General features: G+C 50.3%; 1 protein-coding gene across 1 annotated transcript in view; it reads left to right on the top strand.

Moving 5' to 3' along the window:
* The window catches only part of CAPN8 (calpain 8), a 48537-nt gene extending 38965 nt beyond the window's left edge, over window positions 1-9572 (top strand). The window contains exons 13-21 of the mRNA XM_033099665.1: window positions 278-314; window positions 1219-1287; window positions 3830-3887; window positions 5384-5448; window positions 6201-6269; window positions 6678-6756; window positions 7254-7370; window positions 8227-8285; window positions 9345-9572. Coding sequence (XP_032955556.1) covers window positions 278-314; window positions 1219-1287; window positions 3830-3887; window positions 5384-5448; window positions 6201-6269; window positions 6678-6756; window positions 7254-7370; window positions 8227-8285; window positions 9345-9368 — 577 coding nt within the window. The 3' untranslated portion in view covers window positions 9369-9572. The remainder of the gene's footprint in view (window positions 1-277; window positions 315-1218; window positions 1288-3829; window positions 3888-5383; window positions 5449-6200; window positions 6270-6677; window positions 6757-7253; window positions 7371-8226; window positions 8286-9344) is intronic.
* Window positions 9573-18009: the final 8437 nt, after the last annotated feature.

The following is an 18009-nucleotide window of genomic DNA, read 5'->3' as shown; positions in this document are numbered from 1 at the left end:
GGTGAACATTCTCAGTTCCACGGGGCCAGGTGAACTTGGCATCTCTTGTCTCTGGTAAAACAAAAACAAAACTTAAGGTGGGGGTGGTGGGGATTGGAGCAGTGAAGGGGAGGGATTTTTGTTAAAATATTTGGTTTATGCATTTTGGTGTAAGTAGGAACTGAAGGTTTTGGGTGGGAAGCCAATTCCTCAGAAGGGTCAACAACTTCCTAAAAGGACCTAGCCATTGGCGATACTTTCTACTTTTATTGCATGGGTTTCTTTCTTTGTGTTTCAGGGAAATTGGGGCGGTGGTAGCTGGTAATCCACATGAGGTATGTACTCTTTTCACCCGCCAAACTCTGACCCTGTTGTGTAGCAGTCATTCGGACTCCTCATTGATTCGCGAGAGTTCTTTGTATATTAAGGATGGTCCTTTATACAGTAAGGACTTTTTATTCATCAGGGCCACAACATTTTCTAGGCCCTGGCTCTTCCTGAGAAATGTGAGATACAAACAGCACTGGGACACATTTCTATCCCCTGAAGGGGGCAGAACCTTCGTGTCTCCCCCATCCCGTCAGCTGGACCCTCAGAGCTCTCCCTGTGTGCTTGAGCAGTTCCATGCAGGATAGAGAAGGCAATGAGAGAAAGAGACCCAGTTCCCTGCTCTTAGTCTTTCAGAGGAACAATGATGGGAGCCTGTGAAAAACACAATGGGAAGCTCATGTCAGAAGTAGAGCTAAACCTGCGTGTGCACAGTCTGGGGCTGCTGGAGTGAACGCCTAGTCTGGGAACACTTCCTGGAGGAGGTGACTCAGAGCAGACTTTGGAGGAAGAAATGTGCCGGGTTTGAAGTGTGGGTTCACCTGCCTTCTCCCCTGTACTCCTCACTCGTATCCCCAATTCACTGTCCTTTTCCTCATGTTGAGTGTGGCTGCTCTATGAGGGGTCGTGTCGTGGGGCCACACTGGGCTCTGGCCGGGGTGGGGCAGGCCTCTGTTCATGGAGCACAGGCCCAGCTGTCCCTGCTCCACTCTGTCTAACCAAACGGACTGAGGTGTCCCTGCAGAGGCCACGGGGGGCACCCCACAGCTGCTGTGGGTGCTGAAGGGAGGCTGGGCAGACATAGTCTATTAGTTGGCATATAGCAAATGTGTCGGCCCACGTTGCTCTGGATGCACGAGGTGGTGCCAAGTCTGATCCCCGTGTTGACTTTTCAATGGTCCTTCCTCTCAGCCACATCCCAGCGACGGGGATGAAGAAATCCGCCAGTTCCAGAGCCTGTTCCAGAAGCTCGCAGGGGAGGTGAGTGGACTGCAGATGCAACCCCCCGGATGGGCAGGAAAATGATCGAGACGCTCAGGCCACTAGTGTGTATTCCCTTGAGTCTCTGCGAGTAGAAAGGGTGAGGCTGCAGGTCTCACACCTGCCAGCTTGTGTCTGCTGTCCCCTCCTGTGCTGTCCCCTTTCCTGCACTGCTCGGGGAGAGCAATGGTGGTCCTGAGGCCACTTTTCTTACTGTGTTGACTGCCTCTTAAGAAAATGGAAAACCTGAGTCTCCGGGTCCTGCCCAAAGCCTTTCTGTTTATTCACTGGCTCTGCCAGATCAGGGTCCGGACTAAAATGCCAGGGTGGCAAAACGTCCCTAAATCAATACGTTTCAGAGGTGGGAGGGCTCGCCCGGCGCGGGTGGACGGCAGCTCAGCTCACCTGGTCAGGACCTGCCGCTCTCTGTCCTGCCACTTTGCCGGACCTCAGGGAGACCAGCGGCACTCGGCCTGCAGAACTCAAGCTTGGCTCGAGTGCCAGCACCGCTCCGGGGCGCAGGGAGCCAGGGACAGAAGTCATGTGTGTCCCCGCTCCTTCTCTCCCCATCCTGCTGATGCTGGTTTATCGTGGGTCCAGTCCTGTGGGGCCACAAATCAGAGCAAAGTCAGGATTCCAAATGTCACCAGCAGCTCGATAACCTCAGGGAACGCGCTGCTTTTGAAGGCTAATGAGATGTGCCAAAGGGCCTTGGAAGGTGTCAGTCAGCTTGGGCTGCTATAGCAAAGTACCACAGACGGGGCGGCTTATCAGCCACAGACATTTCTTTCTCTGGAGGCTGGAAGTCCGACATGAGGGGGCTTCCCTGGATGGGTTCTGGGGAGGCTTCTCTTCTACGCTGAAGTCTGCTGACTTCTTGTCGGGGCTACACCTGGTGGAAAGAGGGTGAGGGATCTCTCGGGTCCTTTTATAAGGGCGCTAATCCCATTCATGAGGGCTCCACCCTCAGGGCCGAATTACCTTGCAAAGAAGCCACCTCCTAATATCACCACGTTGGGGGTTAGGTCGCAACCTATGAATTTTGGGGGACACAAATATTAAGTTCGTAACAGAAGGGGAAAGACATGCTCTCCACCCCTCCGGGAAGCTCAGGGCCACTTTCTAGACTCCAGAATGGAAGAGAAGAAAGTGCATCAGAATCCTTTGCTGGTGATAACACCTGGAAACACAGTTCCTTTGCAGAGCAATTAAAGAAACCGTTGTAAAATGAGTCAATTTATGTGTTAGGTGGATGTTCGGACCAGTGTTCTTACTAGTAACACTTTATTGTCTTAGCTCCTAAGGGGTCATATTTTATTAAGAACTTCAAGGACAATGAAAATAGAAAAGCTCCTATCTGCATACTAGTTCTTCATGTAACTTAGCATTTTCCCCCTGCAGCGTTGGGCAGTATCGGTCACTCTCCTCGCTCTGCTGGTGAAGAGACAGGAACAGAGAGGTTAAGGAGCTGGCTAGGGTACAAGGCTTCCGAGGGGCAGGCGAAGGTCCGAACATAGACTTTCAACATCCCATTTCTTTCCTGGCAGGCTAATGGGGCAACATTCTCATTCTGGAGGCTTCTCACTCAGAGGGTCCTTAGCTTTCTTTACCGGGAGTATTCTGTGCCTGAATGACCAGCTGTCCTCATAGGAGATGCTGCTCTGTGCAGCTCTTATCTCAGTCTTTCCAGAATTGCTGGGACCCACTGGTGGAGGATGGGAGAAGTGGGATTGCCCTGGGGACAAACGATAGAACCACACTTCACGAGGGGAAGTGACTTGGCTAAGGTCACATGGCAAGTAAGGGGCAGAGTCATGACTGGAACCCAGACCTCGGTCCAGCACCCTTTTCTGAACCTCACTTGTCATCCTGCCTGAAGTCTATCTTCCAGCTGGGAGGTAAGGCACAAATCTTCCCTCTGGCTCAGTGTTTATCTCAAACGCACACGGGAAGTCCTAGTCCCCTGTGCAGCTCTACTCCCAGTGTGAGATGGGCTCCTGTGTGCAATGGCAGCTCCCCTAGGTGCAGTGAGAAAAGCGGGTGCCTTGGGGTGAGACAGTCTTAGGTTTCGAGTTTCAACGTTGCCACTTGGTAGCTGTGAACCCCAAGCAGCGATATCCCATGGAAATGACAAACTGCATCATGTATGTATATGGTGTTCAGCAGTTTACAAAAATCATGGCTACCTGAACTCTAAAGTGGGCGCAGACTTGTTTGGAAAATTTGAGGCTACTCCACATTCGGGGGGTGGCCCCTCGGTGTGGCTCCTGTAATCTGCAGCTCACCGGACTTAGCTGTCAGGTAAAGCAGGCCCCAGAAAGGCAGTAAGCCCCCTGGTGGCAGTCTTACAGTGCTGATGTCATCGATTCATCGATGCACATGTTCCCCCAGACTGGGGGGGACCCCGGGGAAACTGAGAATTTGGGTTTTGAAAGATGTCGCAGCCTTTTGAAATGGACCTGGTGTCTGACTCTACATTAATTTAACATCTTGGAGAGTGCGTGAGGGCCTGACGTGACTTGCATTGGGTTCCTCTTTCTAGGATTCTGAGATCAGTGCCAATGAACTCAAGACAGCTCTGAATGAGGAGTTTTCCAAACGTAAGTTCTATGCTGGGCTTTTCAGAAAGTCCGTGGGAGCCTATGAGATGCTGGGGTGTGGGTGGGGGCAGGCTTTGGGCCAGGAGCACCTGCAGATGGGGGGAGGGGGCCTTTGGCCTCTGACCCCAGGGGTCCTGGTTCCCTCTGGGCCGAGAGAGTGGCCAGCAGCAGGTAATAAGAGAGGCCAAGGGGGGGAGCTGAGGGCGGGGCTGATGCTGGCCTGGTAGGAGGGAGTGCTGATTCCTGGGAGGAAGGAAGCTTGGCTGAGACTGATGTAAGTGAAAATTTCCCACAAAACGAATGACTTTGATAACGTGGAAAACTGCAGATTGAAGACCTTGCTCTGTGGTGCACCTTTGGGGAGGGATGGTTGGGACTGTCCCAGACCGCGGCAGTTCCCATCTCAGGCCTTAGCAAGTCCTGGGGCTGTCGGGGCATCAAGCTGCACCCAGGAGGGAAGCCTTGCTCTTCCTGTCTGAACCCAGCCCATGTGAGCTGGCACGGAGCTGGCACGGAGCTGGCTTCCTGTCTGGCCCAGCGATGGGCCAGGTTGTCTTCCAGATGCTTGAGCAGCAGGCATTTCACCCACTTTAGCCAGATGGGGCATGAGAATGCAGGACACAGGGACACGGCTGAGCAGCTCTCCCAGAGACAGGCCGAGCAGCTCCCCAGGGCTCAGAGCCCAGGCCCTGGCTGGATGGCCCTCCCACCCTCTGCTCCAGCTCTCACTCCTCTTGCTGAGAAAGAGTTGGGAGGAGAGGAGAAGGCCGCTAGGTCTTTGGCGCCGTCCTACCTTGGCTCCCAGCAGTGGGCAAAGTGAGCATGGAGGCGAGGGATAGCTGGAGCTCCAGGGAGAAGCCTGCATGTCAGCCAGTGAGAATAACAGCTACCTTTTGAGAGGCTGTGTGTCCTGGGTAAACGCACAACTTCACTTCTGGCTGTGGAGCCAAATGGTCTGTTTAAAGCCCAGCTCTGCCCTCTTCTGGTCATGAGATCTTGAGCAAATTATTTAACCTCTAGGCCTCAGTTTCCTTGTCTATAAAATGGGGACAGGGCTTAGACCAACAGCTAGCCAATAAAAAGTGAGCTGTTTTATTTTATTAAGAACTTACTGTATACCAAGTACTGTGCTAAGAACTTCACTTCCATTATTTCATTTCATCCCCAGCCAGTCTTTGGGGCAGGTATTATTCTTCTTCTTATTCCCACTCGATGGAGCAGGAAACCAAAACTCACAGATATTAGCTTGGTGAAGTCTGTGGCTTGAGAGTAGCAAAGCCCAGGTTCAGACGCTGAACGCTGTGCACTGAACAGGTGGGAACCTGTACCACCTCCCAAGGTGTGAGAAGAGATGGGGGCTTCTGCCAAGAAGCCTGCCACCGTGCTCCCCTTTTTGTAGAGACCATATTCGGCTCCGCTGGTGGCTTCCTGCCACGGAGACGATGTTCCGTCTTCAGATGATTCTTATTCCCACCCTTTTCTATTTAAATATTTAGGAACAGACATAAAATTCGATGGATTTCACATCAACACTTGCAGGGAGATGGTCAGCCTGATGGATGTATCCTTTACATGGCACATTGTTTCTACTTTTCTCCTGTTTTGGATGACTCCGCAACCTTTCCCAGTGAGAATGGGACAGTTCAAAACCAAAATCCCCCTTGTCCAGCCCATAAAGGGCTCCGGAAAGATTCGTAGAGGAAATGTAAGTTGGACACAGAGAAGGCCGCAGAACTTTCTGCCTGTTTTGGTCGAGTAGTGGCCGAGGAGCCAGCTGTGCTCCTGTGTCCCAGCGTCCTTGGAATTAGTTTTGAGCAGTTTGGGACTCCCTTTGAGGCACATGGATAAATACATGCGGGCTGCAATGACCGAGAATCCACCCCCCCCAGGGCTCCTGATGACATTTCTGATAATATTTTGACGTTGTAACCAAGTAATTATTTCAATGATCAATCACCGAAATTTAAATTTGGAAGTGAATTTACAGACCATGTCGCTCAAGGCTCTCAATTACCCAGGATGCCTCGGGTGTTAGATGCTAATGAATGACACCACTAGGGGGGCTTTGGGCTCTTGACTTGTCCTTTGCTCCCAGACATCTCAAAGGAGAGCCTTAGTGAATGTTTCACTCTCGAATCTTTATTTGAATGTGCTTCCCACCAACCCTTGCCACCGTGACCCCCAGGGCTCTGCTTACGACAGACATGACTGTTCCCTGACGCCTTAAGACACTCGTTGTGCAAAATCTCAAGAGAAAACTCCACAAGGCATGGAGAATTGGGGTTTGATCATGTTGGCCTTTAACACGCCTAGAGCGACGGGACAGGCACCTTGGGACTCGTGGAATTCAAGGCGCTGTACTTGAAGATTCAGAAGTATCTGGTAACTCTTCTGACTGTTGGGCGTTTCTGGACTCTGGTCCTTCTCCTCTGTTCCGATTCTAGCCTCTCTCCCTCCCGACACTCATTCCTAGTCCATTGCATGCCCTAGGCTGACTAGCTCCTTATTCATGGTCAAAGACAACACAAACCCTGGATACATTATTCAGGAAGCAGTGAGAAGGCAACGAGAGACACTTGTGCCCTCATTGGAAGTCAGAGGACAGAGCGGCCAGCACCGGCCCCCAGCCCAAGCTCTCATCGTTGTTCTGAAAGCTTCTTGGGAGGAGTCAGTGAGGTCTTCTCTTGAGGGCGTCCCCAGCCTTCTGAGGAAGCAGTGCAGTGGAGGGAGATAGTTCTGGAAGGGTCCACAAACAGCTCTGTTCTCCCTGGATTTTCTCTCCTGTTTTAGGAGATCTATCTGGAAACGGATTATAACCACTCGGGGACCATTGATGCCCATGAGATGAGGACAGCCCTCAAGAAGGCAGGTGAGGACATGTCCTGGAGACAAAGGTTTTGGGACCCAGTAAACTGTTTTGGACATCAGTGAGACAACAAAGATTTGTTGAGCACCTTTCCTATCAAGGGAGGAAGGAATGTTGCTGGCTTTTGTTTGGTGAGATGCTTTAGACTTTGTGCCCCTTTTTTACAATTTTGGGAAGGTGACAGCAATTACAACGGGTGGAGCTGTGAAGGGGGGGGCCGGAGAGGCATCCCGTCACCCCTGCTTTTTCTTGCTGTGGTGAATGGGATGCCTCGCTGTGTTTATGTTGGAGCTACAGGCCCAACTAAGACCAGAGAAGAGGCTAATCTTGAGGAGGATTTAATTACCTCAAAGGGGACCGATTGGAGGACCAGACCCTTCTGGTGTCCCTTGGAGGAGGCAGGGTCAGGCTCGGCTCCTGCACGTTCAGCCCGTTGAGTTTTACCGGAGGCAGTGCTGAGCCGTCCACTCCACCTGTGACACAGGACCCTCTGCCCGCAGGTTTCATGCTCAGCAACCAGGTACAGCAGACCATCGCCACGCGGTACGCTTGCAGCAAACTCAGCGTCGACTTTGATGGCTTTGTTGCTTGTATGATCCGCCTGGAGACCCTCTTCAGTGAGTCACTCTGTTCTTTGACCCCGTCCCGTTTTTCCCAGGGTGCAGGGAGGGACAGGGCAAAACAGACAGGCTTCTGTAACCGTGGGATCCTTGGGTGAGGGGAAGCAGAAACGGAAGGGGCTGAGCAAGTCCAAGCTGGCCACGCCCAAGGTCACAGGCTGCCTTTTCTTGGAGACTTAAAAAGCTGCCATCCAGATTATTGTGTACCTACTATGTGCAGTCACTGGGCCACAGTGAATGAGTCCCAGTAATGGTTCTTAAATGGCTTTTGATGTCTATTCACGTCTATGCCTCCATGGGGATCATATTGAGAGCAGGTGTCACCTCGCAGGGAAGGCATAGATGTCCCTGTCTGGAAGGCAATTCGTGTTCTCCCGCCCCCTTGGCCTTGGGCTCATGCTAAGGCATCCTGTTAAGGGAGAGGGTTTTCCTTGCACTGAGGGGGGAGAGTTGGTAAGTTCTAATAGGACAAGTTCGGGCAGCCAGAGACAAAGCTAAGGAACTGCATCACCCACGAGTAGGCAACTGCTGTCTGTCCCATGCCCTCAGCCCTCCTCCACCCCCTGTTCAAAGAATTGCAAGTTTCTAGAGCTTCTGAAGGTGGAGGTGACGAAGGAACCATCTCTGCTTACAGCTGGAAATCGGTGTATTTGGGCAGGGGGACATCTGCTGACCAAAGCCCTCCCCCTGGGCACTGGATCTAGAGCCAGCTTTTCGGGGTCCCTGCAGCTAGGTGGGAGCTGGGGAAGGGGGAGCGTGCCAGGCGGGGATTGGGTGGACAGAGGCAGCCCTCTGATGTTTCCAAAGTCTAAGAACATCGCTATCGAATTTCATTCCTTCTCTGGTGTTCTAGAACTGTTCAAGCTTCTGGACAAGGACCAGCATGGCATCGTCCACCTCTCTCTGGCTGAGGTAAGTGACTTGAGTTTTGATGAACTGCTCGCTGATAGTACTTTGAAAGTCTTGGACAGTACAGGTGCTGAGTGGTGTTTATTCCTGTTGACTTGTCCTATTTCCATGCGGGTACAACACATGTTCTTTGATGGGCAGTGCAAAGAGGAATGTCATTGTCAGACAGTCTTTCAACATTTTTATTAATTTATTATTATTATTATAGTTACTATTATCAAGGATAAAGCTATAGCTACATTTCAGATCATTTCAAGGATGCCAGCCGTGGTTACTCTGAAGGGAATGGTAGGTGCTGGGGACAATCGAAAGGGTGTGACTTCTAGGACCAGATATCTTAGCTTGACACGGAGGGCATCAGAAGCCAAACAATTAAATTGCAACCAGATAGAAGGAAGATGAAAAATCAATGAGTGTTTTTTCTGTGTACAGTCACATGACATTTTATGCAGACAACACCACGGCACTTCTGCTGTGCAGGGCTGCAGTTTCTACAGCAGAGGCAGGTGAGGGAACGTCCCGAGGGTCCTGGCCAGGAGGGAGACGTTGCCCTTGACCTGTTCTTGAGGCCAAGGAACTAGAGGACCAGTTATTTTTGGCCGTGCCAAGTGGTCTGAGAACAATCACTTTCTTTCCTTCTCTAAAGTGGGGACGTCATTGACTCCTGTCCAGTGGTCTAGGGAAAGCCTTCCTAAAAGAGTGTCTGAGGGTGCCCGCAGACACCTGGACAGTAGTGTTGAACCTGACATTGAGTGTGTGTGAGTGTGTGTGTGTGTGTGTGTGTGTGTGTGCATATTTTACATATACTATATATAATATATGAATACGCATATACACCTATGTTTGGAAGTCCCTTTGGGCCTAAGCGTTTCCTAAGTCACATTTCTAGGGTGCTCTGGCTTAGGGGTTGGTAACTTAGTTAAGGGCTTCTCTTACTGAGCAAGGCACGTACTGGAGGACGGAGATAGGATAATCTCAGTCACGTGGGGCAGGACGACGACTGGCAGAGTCACATCAGGTCCCCGAAGAGCAGTCGGCTCAGCTGGTGTCCTTCTTTTGCAGTGGCTGTGCTGTGTGTTGGTCTGACGCAGGAGTTCGGACATCGGTGATGCTCCCCGACAGCCTGCCTGCCTGCCTCTCTTTTCTCCCTTTCTTTACTATTTTGTAAACATTTATCCTCAAATGGCATTTATTGGTCCTTCATTTCCCCTTGCCTGTCATCGTTCCCTGTGATCCTGGCCTGTCCCCCTGGAGCAGTTGGGGAGCCCAGGGTCTCCTTCTGCAGCATTGAAGCTGACCCCAGGGCCCAGTAGAGGGATAGAAATCAATTAAACTTGTGAGCCAAAATGGTTTCTGCTTTTCTCTTGTGATGTGCAATCTGGGAAATGCCCTGGGCTTTTCCTACTTTAGGAAAGAAGGTGTTCTTGGGAAATGACTTGGCTCAAAGCTGCTGAAAGATGGAACATGTGGGTGAATTTCTTGGAGGAGAGGCTTACGACAGATGGAGCTGCTTCCAGGGCCTGTCTTCTGGAAAGAAGCCGGCTCCAGCCCTCCCAAGGAAGGGGGCAGGGTGGGCTGATGTGAGAACAGGCCTTTCTCCCTTGCTTTCACATGGGAGAACGTGCTGTATTACACACATCAGCGTCTGCCGAGTCTACAGGAAAATTCCGTCGGAGGGGAATTCTTACCTGACAAATAGCTAGAGGGGAAATGCAATTCAGGTTAGTTTTACTCACAGCTGAACACAGGGATCTTCTTGTTGGTAAGAAAATGGATGTCACAGCTTAGTGTCCTAATGGGAAGATAGGAACAGAGCTGGTTCTCATACACAGACTTTAGAAATGAAGTATAAAGGAAGGGGAATGTCTTCACTCAGGCTGCTATAACAGAGTACCACAGACTGGGCTTATAACAACAGACATTTATCTTCCACAGTTCTGGAGACTGGAAGTAGGAGCTCAGGGTACCAGCACGACCCGTTCTGCTGAGGATCCTCGTTTAAGTCCAGACGGCTGACTTCTCAGACATGACAGGGTGCGGACAGGGATAGCAGAGAGAGGAAGCGAGCGCCCTCGTGATTCTTATAAGGGCACTAATTGCATTCCTGAGCGCCACGAACCCTAATCCCCTCCCAAAGACCCCACACCTCCTACACCATCACTTAGGGAGGGGGTAGGGTTTCAACATGTGAATTTGAGGGATGCAAACATCCTGTCCATACGGAGAGCTACTGGAGACAGAACACACATACACACCTTGGTCTCTGTGTTAGTGTGATTGAGGATTAATGTTCAACTTCCAGAAATAGAGCTAGAGGGACATTCCTTGTAGGAGCAGGACTCGTAACTATGGTATAACATCAGGCAGTGTTAGGGCTGCCGTCGGTGTTCCCAAGGCCCAGTGGGGAAGAAGGGAGAGTCCCTTACCTGAAGGGGGAGGTGAGCTCTGGGGTCTTACCACGGCAGTGAGAATTCAGTTCATCGGATGGTGGCAAAGGAGATACATTTGTTTTACCGGCCTGTGGGTCCCAGAGGAAAAGGAGTCCTTCCTTGTCCACTCAGGAGTATGAGGGAGCTTCGTCTCCAGAACTTCCCTTGGCAGGACTCGGCAGGTATGTATCCAGCCACCCTCAGGCTGCCCCTCTCAGCCCAGCGGGTGTTAGTCTGACGCTCGTTGACCAGATATAAAAGTCCACATGTCACCCCATTCTTTAAAAATAAAGTGCTACAAACCAATTCTCCCTTACATTTCAAAAATAGCATGGCGGCCTGAGTTTAAAGTGCTATATTATACTCAATGTGCAACAGGTAGTTTTATTTTTAAGACCTACAGGCTTCAACTCCTTTAGGGGATTGTCTGGTGACCAGAAAAATAGTCTCATTACAAAATTGCATTTGCCTTGGCGGTAGGGGGTGGGGAGGTGTCTCAGGTCAGGGTCGTCCTGGGGACTCTTCACCAATGCAACCTGTCAGGCAGGGAAAGATCCATGTATCGTTTTCCTCTGAAACACCTTAGAATTTGCTTTTATGCTCCTTTCTTCTCCCCAGATTCAGGTGTCACTTTTTGGTGTGGCCTCTTCATTGCCTCTGGAGGTGGCTGTGTCTCAGGAGAAACAAGTCCCTCATGGAATCCCTGCTCCTCTGTGTGGATTCCCCAGTATTTCCCCGCACGATGCTGCACTTGTCCTGTCAGAGATACAGAGGACAAGCTGGTGGGTGTCAGAGGGGAGGGCAGTGCGGGGAGGATGGATGAAAAAGGTGAAGAGGCGTAACAGACACAAATTTCCAGTTATAAAATAAGTAAGTCATGGGATGTAATGTACAGCATAGGGAATATAGTCGGTAGTATTGTAATAACTCTGTATGGTGATAGATGGGTCCTAGACTTACTGGGGTGATTCCTTCACCAGGTACGTAAGTGTTGAGTTACTATTAGGTGGGTGCAAAAGTAATTGCGGTTTTTGCAATCATTTTTAACTTCTTAAACCGCAATTACTTTTGCACCAACCTGATACCTCATTCACCTGAAACTAATATAATATTGTATGTCAGCGGTGCCTCCATAATAAAGAGCCTGCTCCGCACGCTGCTGCCTGACTTTCAGGTTCCAGTCTGATAGTCTGAGGGCACAGTCAGTGATTTTCTAGTTCTCTCAGAGCCTAGAGCAGTGCCTGGCACAAAATGGGCACTCAGCGAATGAAAATGGGGTCCTTTTGTTTGCAAATGAGCAGGCTCTGTAGAGCACGGGGCCTGGCTGGCTGGCTTTGTTTTTCCAGGAGGGAACTGCTGAGAGCAGATGTGTTTAGGCAGCCTCTGTGGGGGTGTGAAGGGCTGGGAGCTGGGAGAAGATGTGGCACCTGCAGGGTCCCCTGCTGAGGGGCTCCCTCCCCGGGCTCCTCCCCCACCCCCACAATGCCTCCAGGGGGCAGAGTCTGTGCCACCCGGTCTTTGATTTGTGCCGAGAATCCCAGGGAGCTCTTGGGTCCCCCATGTTCTGTTAGGAGGATGAAGCAGCTTGGTGGGAGGCCCAAGTCGGCCTGGAGAGACAGCTGCGGGATCTGGGTCCTCCTTCTTCTGGGGTACTCCACTCCTCCCCAGCCTGCAGAGCCCCGTCATTTTGCCTCCAAAGGCATGGTGTGTGTTCTCGTTAGCAAATGCGAGGAAACACATGCCACCGTGCAGACCCCAGACTCCACTGAGACCTCTGGGAACATGGAAGCTGACCTTTGGGTGGGAGACAGTGGGGGTGCACCGAATATTCTGGGTCATTCCACACTAGCGAGGCCACCTCTAGAAGTCCCCTTTCCTGAGAGAGCTCAGAGTCATGTATTAGCTTTCTGCTCACATCCACCTGCTCAGGCAGGGCTTTCTGTAATTATGCAGAATCACAGAAGCAGGTTTGAGCAGAGCGGGGAGAACCAGGCAGACAGTGCTTCTACCAGGGGCTCTTCCGGCCCAGGACCTGACAACGTCAGGGGTTCAGCAGCCCCGCTCTTCAGGGTTATGCTCCTGCCACTCCTGGGTGGTCTCGCTCTGGCTCCTCACCTCCTCTCTGATGCCAGCTGCTCCTCTAAGCTGGGCCAGTGGGTCCACAGAACAAAGTCTTCCCTTCTGCGTCAGCTGTGCTCTCTGCCTGACCAGGTGACTTCCTTCTCACTTCAAGCCGCCTAGCTTCTCAGATGCACAGCGTCTTTGCAGCTTTAGCTGTTCCCGTTTCCTGCAAGCCTCAATCCTGCAGTTGCTTCTGGCTCTGGTTCCAGGACACCACACCCCAGCCCACCACGTTTCTGCTCTTTTCCCGGTCCCCGGGCCCCCATCAACCTCTCCCTTTATACATTAACCTTTCCCTTTGGTTTATGGGCTGGGTTGACCTTGAGATTCACATTACAGACAGTGGACAACCCAGATACCCTCTTACCTCTCTCTTTACTTCAGAAAAGAACGTCACAAAGGCCCCACTGAAGCCTCATATGTTATTAATGAGATTGAACAATTTTTAATATTTCACCATATCGGTTTTATCATTTTTTTGCTGAAGTAAATAGCAGATAGCATGACATTTTACCCTATAATATGCTTCTCTAGGCTTTAATACACAGCCACAATACTATTATCCGACCTAACAAAATTAACAATAATTCTCTAGTCACACCTAATAACCAACCTATATTCAAATCTCCTTGGTTGACTTCAGAATGTATTATATTGTTGGTGTATTTGAAAGAGGATTCAATCAAGGTCCTCACCTTGCCCCTTTTAATCTCGAACAATCGTCCCTTTTCCCACGCTATTGAATGTGTAATGAATAATTGTACTTCTAAGAAAGAATGTTGGTAAAATGAATCTGCTCCACATGCAGTCTAATTACGTCTCATGCAGTGTGGCCGTCCACCAGCTCTCTCTCTCCCCCCAGGGCCATCCGTACACAGGCTGGTTTACAGGGCACCGGAAGATGGGAAAACGGTGTCTATCTTGCCCTTCTCCGTGGTTGCCATCCTAGCACGCTGTCCTGGGAGGCGCAGCTCCTGCTGGTGGCCCTTTGGCTGCAGGGCGGTTCCTCCCCTTGAGCCAGGTGGAATCTCCCCTTGGCCCACACCTGGTCTTTGCCAAGGTCACCGTCCATTTCTGAGCCTGTACCTAGGCTGGGAGTACCTCCTTCCTGGCTTCTAGGACTCCCTTCTTCTCAGTCCGTCCTCCCCTGCCGCTCCTTGGTCACTCCAGAAAGCACAGTTGTCAGCCATGAAAAGCTCTGGAAGGAGCACCTGCTCAGGCTGCCTGTTTGTCACAGAAAGCACAGAGCTTGGCCTCTTGCTGACAATGGGGGGAAGAAACTCCCCGAGAGAACTCACCAGAGGCCTTGGTGAGCTATTCTGGGTGTTAAAGAAGCAGCTCACTGGTGGACAAAGTGGAAGATAAAACAAAGGTTGTACTCCAGACCGTTCCAAAAGGGTTGGGACCCTGTGGGCTGGGATTTCATGTCATTCATCCCATTAAACATGAACCACTACTCCCTCCTCCACCTTCAAGCACATTTCTATCGATTTCCTAGCATTTGTCTTACTGCCAGTTTGTGCCTCAGCTTCCTCATCTATAAAATGGGATAATAATGCATACATACCTTATAGGACTGTTGTGAACAAGAATGAGATACATGAAAGCACACAGAACGAACAGTGCTGGGCCCCAGGAAACATGCTATTAATATCTGCTATTATTATCGTTTTTGAGGTTACTATTTTGAGGCAGAGTTTTGGTCTCTTTTATATATTTTGAGCTTTGCCTCTTGGGCTTCCCTTTGGTCCAGATCAATTTGACGTCCAAGATAGACGGTCCTGAGGTGCACCAATAGTCCCGGTGTGAAAAATAATACAAATGGAGCCACTTTAAACTGGAGTGGGATCTGCCATTCCAGAGGAACTGCCTTGCAGGTCTTACTCCTCAAAGCTTTGGAATGTTCAAACAGGGCGACATAGCCTTTGCACTGGACCTAAGCAGCATGGTATCCTAAACAACTGTTTGCAAAGACAAAAAAGAAAGCGGACATTATGACTACAGGATGAGGATTAAAAAGACTCTCCGGATGAGCACCCCTGGGTTAGCTTATCTGCACCCATAGCAATGCCTTCCTTCTATGTTCTCCTTCCCTTTCTCGCGAATACCCCTTTCCTTTGCCTTGCAGACCTAGGAACACTATTGGGGTTTCTCTTAAATCAGTGCTTCCCCAGTAGCTATTCTTTTGGATCTCAGATAAATGCTTGTCACCCTTCACTTTGGTCTTTTATTTTCAGGTTCACGCCAGACCCCCTGACGATGCCCAGCCCAGGGAGGGCACTGCCAAAGTGAGTTTGCTTCTCAGTTTTCACTGAGGGAAACGGCTCTGTTAGTAAAAACATGGGAATGCAGAGAATTCCTGTTCTCTGGGGTTTTAGAAGGTACTGTGGTTCTGTGTGTAGTGTAAGCCTTCCATTTTGGTTTTTTGTTGAATTGGATTGAATTCAATAAGGAAGAGAGGATGAGGAGATTAGAGACATTATCTGGTCATGAAATTCAAGCCAAAATGATCCTGCTTATTATGTTCCCGGAGTGATTGGCAGGGAGCCTGTTCCTGAATTTCACGGACACTCATGCGTGGATTCGCACAGTGGGCTTACCCAGTGGGCACGGAGGGGGGGGGGCTGGGGCTCCTGTTTTGTCCCCAGGCTCCTCCTAAAGACCTGGAGTGGATTCCTCTCACTGTCCCGAGAGCAGCAAGGGGGTCGCTCAGGGGCTGGAGCCATGTTCTTCAGCTCTGCTCAGTGATTTAATCAATAAGTGTGTCTAGCACCAACTGTTAGGTTGGTGCACAAGTCATTGCGGTTTTGCAATTATTTTTAACCTTTTAAACCGTGATTACTTTTGCACCAACCAAATACATGTCAGGCTCAGTGCTCGCCCTGGGAGAAGCAGGGAGGGATGCAAAGATGAGTAAGACAGGGTATCTGCCTCCCAGAAGCTTACAATCTAACGGGGCACACAGACTCCTACACAAGTTAACAACAATTTACAACAGTGTGACATCAGTGCTGGAAGAGAGGTACAGGAAGTCAGGCCACAAGAGGAAAGAGAGGTTAATGCTGTCTGAGGACACAGAGCAGACTTCGTGCCCAGGGGTAGGAATCTGACAGCTGGGACTTCATTCATTCATTCATTCATTCAATATTTATTAAGCATCAGCTATATTCTAGGTATTGTGTGGATAGTGGGCTCTTCGGGAGGAATCAGAGCTGCACGGAGGTTGTCACTGCAGCCCCACAGGACAGCCTGGGTCGAGAAGCAGCCGTCTGCCTTGCTTATTCACATCGCTTGAGTCACGATCCTGCTTACGGTCCTTTTTCTTTCTATATCAGAGAGAAATAATTTGAGGCTATTCCCCAGATAGGGCAAGATCCGTGGCCTCCCGAGGTTCAGGCTGCTTGGTAATATCTCCCTCTTCCGCTCTGTGGGCTGGAAGGACCCCCAGAGCTCTGTGGACAGTTGAGAGATGTCTTCTGGCAGTCAGCAACAGCACCTTCAGGCAGCCATCTGTGGCCCCTGCAGCTATGTCCTCCCCCACCAGGATGCAGAAGAGCCAGCCAACCTCTCCTCTCTCCGTCCAGAGGGCCAGGAGCGTCCTTTATTGGGACCATCCCTGGGTGAGCCCAGATATGTTCCCCTGGAGCTGAGAAGCAATCCAGATGCACGGCTGATGGAGCGCAGTAGGCCTCCCACTTCCACCTGCAGTCTTGAAACATTTACCACTAATTAATTTCTGAATTACACAACAATACACTTCCTAATTACACAGGGGGAGAACTAGCAGCTATAAAGGGGTCGTTATCCATTGCACAAGTGATTTTAATAGATGCTCTCCCAGAAATGAGAGGAGGGAGGGGAAAAGGGGAAGGAAAGAGAGAGAGAGGTGGGTAGATTGAGACTGAGAAGGAAACCCTCCTTGTCTCAGGGGCTGGCTGTCATCTGGAGGAGCTCAGCTGTCTGGGGACCTCAGCCACCCTCCAGGAGACGTGCAGCTGTCTCTGGACTCAGATAGGAAAGGCTGCCTTGGGAACCCTGCCAATTGTGCAAATACCAACATGGAAATGTAAATAATAACACTCAGACAAGATGCAAACATAATTATAGCCCGACATTATGAGGAGAGAGACTCACTGGGGACTGGCCGCGTTTTCACGTCCTGAAGTTCCATTTTGCATTGTGGTGATTAGAGCAGAGATTCTAGTTTCTTTCTCTATCTTTCTTGTTTGGTTTTTACCGTCGCATGAATTTTTTTCTTTTGTATTTATATCAGGTTGGCCAGCACTTTAAAACAAGTGGCTTTTGTATCATGTTGGAATATCTGGCTGATCAAACGTTGATCAGGCTTGTGAAACATTACTGAGTACCTACTACGTGCAGGGAAGTATGCTAGGCAGTGGGCTACAGACACAAAGGATCATGGTATGCTATCATATGATGGTGATATGATAAAATCCCCGCCTGTGGGTTTATCACTATAATCTGAGGAGAGAGACAGGTGTAAAAACCATATGGTTTCAATCTGAGGCAATGGGTAGTGGTGATGATGAGGGCAGGCAGCCATGAGGACCCTAGCTCCATCTTGGGGTTCAGTCAACGCTATGAGCAACAGAGGAGAGTGTGAAATCGGAGTCCTCTCCAATCTTACCTAGATCCTGAGGACCGGGGAGCCCTCCCTCACCCTCAGCACCTGGCTGATAGGTAGTCAGCAGTGGATGGTTAATGTGAGTGGCGACTTGTATCTGCCACAGCCCCTCAGGAGACAGGAACCACAGCAGTTATTTGATCAGAAAGAATTAAATGTCATAAGTTGTTAACTGGGTATAAAGTTATAACTAGTAATTGAATGGGGAAAAAGAGTGTTTAAAGGTATCATGGAAGTGACAGCTGTAGGAAGCTGCTGCTCTGGGGCTGAGTGAATACAGGGAAGGGCTTGGAATTACTGACACTTAGAACCTTAGAGGAGAGACCCCATCGCGTTGAAACTCAGACCTTTGAGGCGCTGGTCTCTGGAGACGGGGCGGCTATGCCACAAGGAGGAAGTTTTCACAGCGGGAGGAATGATTAATTGCAAAGTGGATTCAACTGCTGCTAGCGCCCCCTGTTGGTAGAGCCGAATACAGAGCCGGGTGGCAATTCAACACAGTGCCCACAGATTCAGAAGGTAGGGTCATCCC

The sequence above is a fragment of the Rhinolophus ferrumequinum genome, chromosome 27, assembly GCF_004115265.2.
Source record: "Rhinolophus ferrumequinum isolate MPI-CBG mRhiFer1 chromosome 27, mRhiFer1_v1.p, whole genome shotgun sequence".
NCBI lineage: Eukaryota > Metazoa > Chordata > Mammalia > Chiroptera > Rhinolophidae > Rhinolophus > Rhinolophus ferrumequinum.
This window is presented reverse-complemented; position numbering and strand designations above follow the sequence as displayed.